The sequence below is a fragment of the Medicago sativa genome, chromosome 6, assembly GCF_051527215.1.
Source record: "Medicago sativa cultivar Bolivia chromosome 6, Bolivia_mono, whole genome shotgun sequence".
Taxonomy (NCBI): domain Eukaryota; kingdom Viridiplantae; phylum Streptophyta; class Magnoliopsida; order Fabales; family Fabaceae; genus Medicago; species Medicago sativa.
The window spans coordinates 62,143,912-62,156,660 of record NC_140754.1 but is presented as its reverse complement, the minus strand read 5'-3'; the positions used below and the strand labels follow the sequence as shown (position 1 = coordinate 62,156,660).

General features: G+C 31.2%; 1 protein-coding gene across 1 annotated transcript; it reads left to right on the top strand.

Annotated features, from left to right (window-relative positions):
* The first annotated feature begins 7,442 nt into the window (after positions 1-7,442).
* Positions 7,443-11,947, top strand: LOC146916151 (membrane steroid-binding protein 1-like). The gene is made up of 2 exons (XM_085718303.1): positions 7,443-7,857; positions 11,246-11,947. The coding sequence occupies exons 1-2, from the start codon at positions 7,544-7,546 to the stop codon at positions 11,673-11,675; spliced, it is 744 nt and encodes a 247-aa protein (XP_085574429.1). The 5' UTR covers positions 7,443-7,543; the 3' UTR covers positions 11,676-11,947.
* Positions 11,948-12,749: the final 802 nt, after the last annotated feature.

Here is a 12,749-nt window from a genome sequence, read left to right as displayed (position 1 = left end):
ATCTTTTTTCTTAATTAGATATATAACTTTTAAACTATGATAATCAATAAAATCTTATGTCTTTCATTTTAAATAGTATTCAAGACATTTTGCTAATTCCCTAAAAAAAAGACATTTTGCAAATTAAAAATAGAAAATAATTGACATTTTAAGGATCTACACTAACAAGTTTTTTTAAGATAAAAATAAAATTTATGGAGAAAAAAAAAGTAGGGGACGTAAATCTAACTCGATAAAAAATTAGGGACATAAATCGAATCTAAAAAAAGAGCCAACACGGTCTTTTCTATTCATTTCAGTGATAGTCTTTGTCCCAATTGTTGTTTTTATCATCTTGAATTTCATTTGAAAATATTATGACGTTTAATCAAATGAACTTTGTTCATTGATATGACCACATATGCTAAAATTAATTTGTGATAAAATATTTCTAAGTATACAACAATGCCTTAAGCTTTTGTAAAAAAAAGTCTTAATTTTTTTACTAAAGCCTTAAATATTATACTATATACATTAAATTTTTTCAGCTTATTATAGAAGTTTCTTATTCATAGCACCATCATCACTAATTATAATTTACAATTTTTTGTCTTGGACCATGAGAATTGCTACAAAAAAAAAATTAAGCAAATTTGTTACTAATTTTTAAAAAGTTACTTTGAAATTAAACCAAGATTGTATTCCCATTTTTTATTAATATGGAATTTATATTTATATTATTAATATATTTCATGCAGTGACCTTTAACCACATAAATATGATTAATATCGGTATTCAATTGAAATTAAATTCAAATTATAAACATTTGTGAAGTAATTAATTTTTTACCTCTCAAAATAGGAATTTTTTTCTTTGTGAAAAAAAAATATTTTTGTTGTAAAGGACCTCTTTGTATACCGGAGTTTGATCTAAAGATTGTTCTACTGAAAAATCAAACTCGGGTTTCCTGATTAATTTGGAACTCACTAACCACTTGAGTTCAATCACATTACAATCAATGCTTTTTTAGTAAAAATATTTAAAATAAATTTCATAATTCATATTAATGCTCAAATAAATTTTACAGTCCTATAATTGCAACTCGGTTGGAAGCTCCATTTGATATTGATATGCATGTGTCAATGTTCAAACTTATACCCCTCATTGTGTGAATTTAACTGCTGGAGTACTTGAGAGAAAAAATACAAAATATCTCATGAGTATATTTTTCTGATTGCTCTAATTTATATAAATGGAAAGGATATTCTCTCAAAAAAAAATGGAAACGATATATTATAAAAACTATTTTTAAATATGAATGTCATGAGTGTTGTATGTTTTAGGAGTTTATGAAAATAGAAAGAAAATGCTAATACCAATATTGAATAAATAAATGTTAATTTTTTTAGAGGATAAATAAATGTTGATTAGTAATTGTTGTAGATTCAAACAAAATCACCACGATGTTAAATTAAAAAAATAAATAAATAAAACAAGAAATTTTGTTCATGTGGTCAATTAGCTCCATCAACGACGAATTATTATGGAGAACATGAGTTTGATTCTAGGTGGAACAGTTAATGGTCAAACTTTACTAACCTCCCGACTTAACTTAAGATTACTAGGACCCCTTTAGCTTTAAAGCCATAGGGCTAACACCATTATAAACAGTGGTGGGCCTAATAGAGAATAATGTTTATGAAACGACTCTCTTCACTTTTATACAGATCTAATTAAATAAATTATTTTAAAATAAATAAGTGTTGTTGGAATATAACAATATAGTTATTTGTGGAACTCATAGTTGAAGAAATTACATTCTTATGAAGTATTATTATTAAAAGATAAATGAGTAATGTATATAAGCGACTCATTCAAAATCTCAAATTGGCGAGAGCTTTTATTCATACAAATTGAATTCATGTTTCATTTAAAATTAATGTTTGAAAGAATGAATTAAGAATTATTTGAAAGAAATACATGACATCTAAAAACTTTAAAAAAACAAATAGTTCATAATTTTCTTACTACCGGGGATCATACATTTAGTTTAATCATCACTTTAGACTAAAAGAAACCACATAAGTGATATTGACATCACATCTTTACCCTAAATCTTAAGATATTAGAAATATTATGTTGCTCAATATCTACTCTTGAATTCAATGTTGAACTTTTACTCACATTTGACACAATATATATAACAACTCTCCCACTTGCGCTCCCGCTACAAAGTCGAACCGAGTTTTGTTACGATCGTTGGAATTTATGGGGGAACTCACGGTGGTGTGGATCGATCCATTGGAGCTAGAGCAATCATCCAAGTGAGAATGATATTACATTTTCACCGAATATTTAAGGTATTAAGTATATGAGTCTTCCAACTTATATGTTGTCCAACCTCTACTCTTTTATTCAATGTTGAAATGTAACTTACACTTGATACATACAACATTTTTTCACTTAAGTATGGTTGAATTCTAGCCCGTGCTTGGCACGGGTATCCATACTAGTTATATATATATATATATATATATATATATATATATATATATATATATATATATATATATATATAGAGGCCATATCAAATGAGAGGACTTTTATTGTGAAGGATGAGAGGGCTAAATTATGACCCTTGGATTAATATTAACGGATCAGATCAAATTTGCACAATTCTTTCCTTTCTGTACGTGAGCATTCTTCTTTCTCTGTTTCTCCCAATTCCCATTCTCATCCCCTTCTTTCACGTCTCGCCATCGCAACTCACAACAGTGAAGAAATAGTTCTCAATCCCATTCTTAGCTTCTTCCACTGCTTATGTCAATCTCATTCTTAGGGATTCAACAGTTTCAATTAGGGATTCAACTATCCTTCAATTTCAATTCCTCATCTGTGTTCGTTACAGGTTTCGAAGTTATTATCTATGTTTAAAAATTAATAGTAGAAAATTCAATCCCAACTTTCTCTTTGATAGTGTTTTTTTTGGATTCATTCTTTTTTTCATGGTTCAATTCCAAAAATGTGATTGTTTTATAGTAATAGAAAAAGAATAGAATCATGATTTAAGCCTTGAAAATAGAAACGATGGATACAGGAAAAAGAACTTGAAAATAGAAACGATGATTTAAGCCAAAAGAACTTGAAAATAGAGATTAGATCGGAAAAAGGAATTCTGCAATTTTAGCTTGGTGGGGAGAGAGGACGCAGAAAGGAACAATGGATACAGGAAGAAGCTCAACAGATAATCCGCTGCAATTATAAAAAACAAGTACCACCGTAAAGATTGATCCAAGGGCCATGATTCAAGCCTCTCATCTCTCATAATAAAAGCTCCTCTCACTTGATATATATATATATATATATTGATTATATTGTCATTGGGTGAAAAAAAACTTAATTAGTGCATGGCCTATAATTTCTTCAACAACAAGAAAAAGTGCATAGCCTATAAAATAGCCTTTTTAGCTTGAGTTTGATTACTTTGAAAAACCTTCTTTAAAAACTCAGGTAATGTTATGTTGATCAGATACTCAAAATTATTGTTCTTAGTTAACCACTTGAACAAAATAACTTAATTAACAAATGTTCGAAAGATACTTAGTTAACAAATGTTCCAAAAATTTCTTCAAAAAAAAAAAAAACAAATGTTCCAAAAATACTCTCGAATATATTTTGACAGCTCTAATTTTTTCATATCAGTAGATGTTTTAAAGAATTCTTACTCCAAAGATTGAATATTAATAAAAACATGAAAATAAAAACTTACCTAACATAACTTACTTAATCACAAAATAAATTCTACCGATTACCTTCTCAAAATATCAATAATCACCGGCAACGGCGCCGAAAACTTGGTGGTAAGAATCGATAAGTGCACCAAATCGTACTCAAGTAATAAAGTTGTAAATTATCGTCTCCATATGAATTGTCATTCAACTCGGTAAAGAATTCATTTGAAGTAAAAGAATTAAGAAAAGATGAAAGTAATTGGAGGGTATGACTTGTCCTGCATAATGCGAGTTTAGATTTTGTGAATCATAAGTATAACAGCAATTATGGAATCCTTAAATCTCTCATTCCGTCTTTGTTGGAATTAATTCGGCTGATTATCAGTTTATGACATGTCTTTGATTTAAGAAAGTAGAACATGTCCTCATATAAATCAATGAGAGTTTTATTTTAATATCCTTGTAGTTCAACCAGTTACAATTGTAGCGTTCCCTTAAGATGAGTCATAGCCCTAAATTCATACATAGATTTGATTAAAAGAATTTAATTTAGAAAATAATAGCAATTTACTACTGTCGGGTTCGGATGGAACTAAGGTTTTCAATCCTAGTATGCTCCATCTAAGATATGGTATAGAAAGAGAAATAATTAAGTCAAATCAAATACTTGAATCGTAAACTGAATAAAAAAATTATTAATTGAGTCTAGCAAAAATAAAAGGTTCATTATGAAACCCTAATCAAAGAGGTTTAGTTGCATATGAGAAACAATATCATTACAAAACAATATAAAAACATACCCTAGAGAAAACAAGAGCATGATGGAGATCATCTGCCTTGAAGTTCCGATGCTTGAACCTTGCCTTGTATAACTATTTTTCTGAATGATTAAAAGAGAGTGCAAGAGTCTCTATTTATAGTACATTACTTATGGTTTACGAGAAGAAAAACAGGGTTTATCCAACAAAAACAGCTTGAAAAACAAGCAACCAACACATCCTGCCCGTAACACATGTGCATGACGCATAAAGTGAGGCACAAGGAGTGCATGATGCAGCAAGAAATGATATCTCATGTGCAGGAGCGCATGGCCCATGCGCAAGGGCGCATGAGGTGGTGCCTCTAGTGTGAATTTTGTTGTTTTTAGTCCATTTTCGCCCGTTCTTCCGTCTTGCAATACCTTGGAACCTGAAATTAATTTTTTTTTTTCAACTTTTATTGTCTTCAAAGTGTTAGAACCATAATGGTTCATACAAGTCCTCTAGGGTTTTGATGATAACAAAGTATTGAAGAACAATTGGAATATTAACATATATATGTTCAAGTGTGCAGATCTAAGAATAAGTATATCATGAAGAATGAATATATGAAGGGCACCAGAAGGAACATGAGAAGCTTAGAAGACTCTGATAGAAGATCTAAAGGAAGGTCAACCAAAAGTCAACGTCCATAGAAGAAGATACCTCACAGAAGCTATAAAGTTATCTCAACAGGTTATGTGAAGGACATCAGACTCAGAAGCTGACCGCATAATTGGATCTGAAGGACCTGAAATTCTTGCACGCAGTAAAGATTTTACACACAATGTCAAGACAAGTGTGATGTCCAGTATTATGTCAAGACATTAAGATAACACAAATGACTGATGATAAATAAGACCGTAAATAAAGAAACATAAGATATTTGTTGACCCAGTTCGGTGCAACTTCACCTACATCTGGGGGCTACCAAGCCATGAAGGAAATTCACTAAGTAGTATCAATTCAAAGCATACATAAAGACCCTCGGTCTACTAGCTTCTCACTTAATCACTACTCGTGCAATTTCTACCTAAGACTTTCCCTAGTCCTAGATATGAGAACCTCCGCCCACTTCCTCAATATCAAAGATCTAGTGATTGTCTTTTTAATAATAACAAAATGGAGACACTCTCATAATCCTAAGAATCAACTCGTGCTTACAAGCTTTGAGTGATTTCTAAGAATTACAACTCAACTACAAAGTCCGGCTCAATGCATGAATGTGATACAAGAGTGGTTCACAAATAACAAAGAACAGACTAAAACCCTAAATGACTCTTTTGAAAATGACGACTTCAGTGAGCAATTAGGTCTTGAGTCTTCCTTTATATAGCCTGATGCTAAATGAACTTGATGCACAAAAACCGGCTAATCATCAGCTGAATCACGAGATTTCAGCACAAAATATTCTGAAGCATGTCAGATGTTTCCTTAAATGCTGCAACAACATTCTTAAGGATTAAGCTAAGTATGAACCGCCTATCTCTGCTTCTATAAACACACTTCTTGGTCAACTCTTTCCGTGAATTAAATCTTCAAAGAATATTCAGAAAATCTTCACGTTTAAATATGCAAGTAAGGGGAACAAGGCACACTATGATGTCGTACAAACATGTTAAGACATCTTGTCTGACATCTTGCTAGAACTATTGTTTTAACAAAATGTAGCCAACACATGTCAACAAACCCAACAATCTTCCCCTTTGACAATTTTTTGGCTAAAACAATCTTTGCATAAATCTTTAAAGGGTCTTGCTAACAAGTGCCCTAAGGGCATTGTTTAAGGAACCCACAAAAAGAAACTATGTCTTGAAAATACAAGTCCAACACATGTTAAAGTCATAACGGTACAATTTTCAATACAAAAGTTGCTACTTTTAGATGCTTAAAACTTTAAAACACCAAATAACTTGCATAGATAGGACAAAAGAGCGAGAGATCAATCAAACATTAATTCATTCTCAAGTCACCATGTTATCATGTTTACAAGACCATTTACAAGTTATCAGATCATAAAGGAGAGACGAATGTCACTTTAGTAAAAAAAAAATGAATGTCGTTTTAGTAAAAAAAAATTGTTTTAAAATGAACTTCAGTTTCAATTTCCAGTGCTATAATAACTTTTTCTTTTCAATTGTACCCTTCAATTAATACTATATTCACTACTTCTATTTTTTTTCTTTAATGAAAAACAATCCAATAGCTAATTAAGATAATTTGGTAAAATAACATATTTCTTTCTTTTAGTTAATACATTTCTTAACATGTGTGTAAAAACCATAAACGACATTTATTTTAAAACGGAAGAAGAAGTATTTAATCATGAATCAGAGATCTCTGGGACAACGAGGTGCAGAAAACTAAATGACAATAAGTAAACCATCAAATTTGGTCACTGACTCTATTAGTTGTTTTGTATTTTGAGTGTTAATTGTTCAATGAATTTTGGATATTATTTAATGGTTAATGACATAATGTCTTTTGAAATCTTATTTGATACGCTAATGACTTAAAATGTAAAACAACTAAAAGAGTCAAGGATCAATATGAGAAAAGTTTGACAAAGACAAGGATCATTTTATTTTAAATTATTAATAGAGTCAGAACCAATTTAGATACAAAAACATGGATCAATTTGGTGGTTTACTCAACGAGAATTTATTCAATAAACTAAGAGTAATGATATTTTGACATCCATTTGATGACAACTTTGTTGACAACCTTGTTTTTCTCACTTCTTATTGATCAAAAACAATGGAGAGAGAAAAAGGAAGAGAGAGGATAACAACATCATGTGAGTATGAGAGAGAAAGTTGTTCAAAAGTTGTCAAAAAATGGTTGTCAAAATATCATTTCTTATAGACTAAAGTCGTTTTTGGCAAAGAGAGTAGCATTGCACGTGATCTTAACCCTCCCAATACCAAACCGTTGTAGCAGCAAAAGTTAGACCAAAAAGAATCCTATAAAAATCCACCTTTTCCCTAACTTTTCTTTCTCTCTCTACACTCTCTTTCCACCAAACCCTCCAAAACCATGGCACTTCAACTATGGTCAACCTTCAAAGAAGCCATAGTAGTCTACACTGGCCTCTCCCCAACAACGTTCTTCACTGTCCTCGCCATTCTCTTCACCCTCTACTACATCATCACAAGCCTCTTCGGTTCCTCAGATACCCATCAACGCCATGGAAGTACAAGAGACTTTGCTGCTGAAATGGAGCCTCTTAAACCACCTGTTCAGATCGGTGAAGTTACTGAAGAAGAACTTAAGGATTATGATGGTAATAACCCTGATAAGCCTCTTCTTATGGCTATTAAGGGTCAGATCTATGATGTTTCTCAAAGCAGGTATTGTTATGAAGAAAAAAATAAAAACTTTTTTTTTTAATTGTTTTTTTTTACTTTTTTGATTGATACCCTTTTTGTTTTTTGTGATTTTGGAATCTGGGTTTGTGTTTGTTTTGTCAATAGAACTTTTTTGCTTTTTTGGGTATTTTTTTTTTCTTTCAGCCGAATATGCGGTTAAGGTTTTATTTTCTTGGTTTTTGTGTAGTTTGTATGTGTCCTTTGTTTCTGTTTATTTATTTAGTTTGTTTTATGGCCTTTTGGTATATGTTTGATGACAAGAATTGATTTTGAGTGAATAGATTTTGTGCAATTGATTTTAACTAATAGTGAGATGAAGATAAAGTAATTTGTATTTGGATACATTCATGTAAGGTGAATTGAACTATAAATTTGTTTGTAAAAATCAAAAGTTACAAATCCTAGCTTCCGGCAGAATTAATTCTTGAACCAAAATCAATTCTAGTCGAAAGCAACTAAATATGTCAGAATCAATACTACACATTTTTGGTCCCTTTAGAAGTGGAACCAAAGATACACATGATTTGTCTGATTTCAGTGTCTTAGGTTTGTTTTATTTTCTGCAATGATTGTTTGTTTCTACTTTTGGAGGCGTAAAAATTGATTCGAGAGATGCACAATTGTTTTTTAGATGTTTGGTTCCTCTAGAGTAGAACCAAACATAAATCACTTTACCTTTAACTCTCACTCAATTTTAGCCATAATCAATTTTACATAATCAATTTTCCTCGGAGCAGAACAAAAGATATAAAAAATTGATTTTAGTTAAAATTGGGATGAATGTGAAGTGGTTTATGTGTTATGTGAGTTGAACCAGACACACACTTAAAGGTATCTTTGTTTTTGCTCTTCATACCATGATATGAACCCAAAAACACATTTCTGTTATTTTTTGGGATCTTGGGAATGCTTTAAATTCTTTTGCTACATATGTAATCAAAAGAGGATGTGTTGTTCTCAAGTTTTCCCCTTTCATAATTTTATTATTAACTATAGCTTTGATGATTTAAAGATTGGAATTGATGGGTGTGTTTAGAGTTCTGCAATGTTGCTGTATAATGATAATTTGACAATTTTCAAAGAGTAAGTAAATACTGAAATTTTTCCCGACAAAAAAAACAGAGGCTTATTTGGTCCCTGAGAAACATAAAAATATATTTTAATCCTTTAAAAAAATATCAAATGTGAGTCGGATTACTCATTTTAACGATAGATTTTTTAGGGGCATTTTACTCCTACTATTATGGACTAATTGGGCTATTATTGAAGCCTATTACTGTTGGGGACCAATTTGATATTTAGTCATTTATTTTAATCTTCCATTTTTCAATGTTTGGTCCACACTTCTGCTGTGCCTAGCCTCATTAGGGCTTACTTAGTTTTGAGTAGATATAAATTAAAAAGTGGTTAGGTGAAAAAGAGTGCTGACTGAAAATTATTTTCAATCGTAATCGAAAATGACTTCATTTTATTTAGTTCCACCTTTTTGACAAATTTTTGTTAACAATAGCATTCAAATCACGCATGTGTTACGTGACTTTAACTTCAAATTTTGTGCGTATAGCATTGAGCAAGTCAACCAAATAGACCTTTGTAACATAGAAAATATATTTTAAACCATGAATTGATTCAATTTCAATCTGTAGTACATCTTTTTCTTCGTTTTACTCTAACGGCCAATCCTGGATTTGAGACTTAATGTTAAGTTTTTCAGCCTAATACATGAATTAGTCTATGTCACTTCTGGTCAAACTAAAGGTTGGATGCAAAATCAAATTTTAATCACAACATCAAGAACTTTCCATATTTCCACTTATTAACCAAGACCAAGTTGTTCAATAAGCCAAAGTTTTCAAACAATTTTTCTTTAGAATTATTTATGTGATTTTGAGTTTTTATTCTATGTTTAGAGGTCTTAGCTTTCTTTAGGCTCTGTTTTACCTAGCCTTTTCAAACTAAGGGTTGGCCATTTATTCAATCTTCCATTTTTCAATGTTCTGGTCCACACTTCTGCTGTACCTAGCCTCATTAGGCTTTGCTTGATTTTGATTAAGAAGAAAGTGGTTAAGGTGGAAAAGAGTGTCTATTGAAAGTCATTTCCAACAACCCTTCATTTAATTTTTTTTTTTTCAATCTTTTTGATGTAAAAATTGTTATTCAAACAAGTGTTAAGTGACTTTGACTTAAAATTTTGTGCTTATAACTTTGAACACGTCAACCAAGTAGACCCTTGTAGCACAATATACTGTTAATCATGAAATGATTTAATTTTCAATTTGCCATACAACTTTTTCTTCCTCTGACTCAAAGCCTAGATTTGAGACTAAATTTTTAAGTTTTCAGCCTAACACAATAATCACTTTTCTTCAGTTCTAGTCAAATTAAGGGTTGGATGCTAAATTAAATTTTGATCAAAGCATTCAAACATCAAAACTTCTCATCAAGTCGATGCTTAAACAAAGTGAAAATGATTTCCGAGCTTTCAAATGGTGGTCTTGAAACATACTAAAAATTATGTTAAAAAATAAGCCATTGTAGTCGCTGCTCGGTCCCTATTTTTGAATTCCAACCTAGTCTAAAAATTAGTCTGTTGGAAAGACTGAACATGAAATTTCCAAATTTCCACTTATTATCCAAGACCAAGTTGTCCAATAATTCAAGGTTTTCATCCATTTTTTTTGGTATGAATCATTTAAGTCTCTTATATAAGGAGTATGTGTGCATGACAAGTAAGGAGGAATAGGTTTTTTATGTAGATTTTTAAGACCTAATGTGCAGGTATGTGTTGTTTGTCACTGTGTTAGGTATGTGTTGTTTGTTAATGTAGTTTTTCTCTTCAGAAACTCAAATAGTGTTTTGATATGATAATTTTCTCAATATAGCCTAAGTTTGGTCCCACGTTTCCTTCTTCATTCTTGCATCCTTTTTTCTTGTTCACTATAATTCCTAAAGTAACAAATTGCTACTTTGAACCAGCTGCACTACGACATCTTGACTTTGTTAAAACCGTTTACCTTGACCTCCCTTTAAGAAATTATTGACCCCCACCTCTCAATTTTTATTGTTTTTGACCATTATTGTCAAATATTGAATATATTGCAATTAGTAGACACAGCTCATGGATGATTAAAATGTTTGCTTGAAATGCATATTCTACTTGATAAAACTCTATTTAAACTAATGTTGCTTGAAATGCATATTCTACTTGGTAAAACTCTATTCAATCTTTACAAAAAGTATCAAATATCAACTATCCATGTACATGAAAATCATTGCAAAAGGTTAAAAATTATTCTATTGATTTTTCTTTTTGGTCTATACTTTTGAGTGTCTTTGTTTTTCAATGTTCCTGTGATGTGTCTTTTATCAGGATGTTTTATGGACCGGGTGGACCTTATGCCCTATTTGCCGGGAAGGATGCTAGCAGAGCGTTAGCAAAGATGTCTTTTGAAGAGAAAGATCTAACCGGAGACATATCAGGTCTTGGCCCATTTGAACTCGAGGCCTTGCAAGATTGGGAATACAAGTTTATGGGAAAGTACGTAAAGGTTGGAACTATCAAAAAGACGGATCCAGCAACTAAACCAGCATCCACCGGTGAACTTTCAGACTCAACTTCTCGTAATGTTGATGCTTCTTCAATTCCTCATGAAAACCGCCACACTGCTGAAGCTTCTACACCTCATGAAAACCATGATGTTGTTGAAGCTTCTAAGCCTCATGAAAATACTCCTTCTGAAACTGCGCCTGTTAAAAGTGATGAAAATACACCTTCAAGTGTTGATGCAGATAAAGAGTGATGAGAATAAGGGTTGAATAATAAAGAATACTAATTCTACTCAAATAATGGAAACAAAAGCATAAGAGCTTCTGATAGAGACCGATCCTTTGTGAGTGAATTAAACATATAGGCCAACTCCTTTTGCAATTGAACTTGGTTTAAATATCTAGTTTTAAAAAAAAATGTATTTGTAGTGTTTAATTTCAGTTATTTTTTATTTGAACTTCCTCTTGTATTCTACTTTTAGAAGATAATGGTAAGAAGTTACATATATTGGAACTTTTGTGATCATTTACTGAGTCAAGTTTTGATTGCATTTGGTCTATATATGGTCTTTTTTATAATCATTGAATGTATTCATGCTGTGGCTCTCATTTTTCTTGGAATTATTTGATTGGTTTTACATTTTGATTTCTTGAATTCTGGCACGCAACTCATGTGATTTAAGAACTGATATTGTAAAATGTTTGTGGCTTTGTAATGTCTTGGTGTATCTTCCTTTGGCTGCTTGTATTTGCAAGTTATGAATCACATTCATAGATGTGCGTGAAGTTTGTCTCAAACTCCCACAACGAAATATTTGAATAAATTCAAGGTTTTTTTTTGTTTACATGACAAGATTATGGTTTTTTGCTTGCAAATTCTCATAGGTAATGGACCTTGATAATTTGAAATTCGATCGAGAGGTAAGTAAAGTCTGATTAAGATGATGATTTTTCTTTTTCCAACAATAAGATAATGGTTTAATAGGGGCTACTTTGACACAACACCGAAAAAAATATAATCAAGTTTTTTTTTTTTTTTGTTAACAAAAACAAAACGATATTCATTCATTCAAATTGATAAAGAAGAAATTAAGGCCGGCTTGTTGGAGTGAGAAGATGAGAAGCAATTGTTTATGATTTTATGAATCAAGTTTTAAAGCACATTTATTTGTTTTGTTTTTGTTGGCCTGCCAACAGTTTAGGTAACAATTGGAAACAACTTTTAAATATCGGTAGATATTATTATTTAAAGAGAAAAGTAGAAAGGTAGATGATGGTGCAACAATTATAGAATGTCGGAAGAGAAAATTCATTGGGGTTATTAAACA

What these genes read in the sequence shown, in the direction of transcription:
- LOC146916151 (XM_085718303.1), top strand. Translation starts at nt 7,544, where the DNA reads ATGGCACTTCAACTATGGTCAACCTTCAAAGAAGCCATAGTAGTCTAC. An exon ending in TATGATGTTTCTCAAAGCAG is followed by an intron (nt 7,858 to 11,245) that starts GTATTGTTATGA and finishes GTCTTTTATCAG; the next exon opens with GATGTTTTATGGACCGGGTG.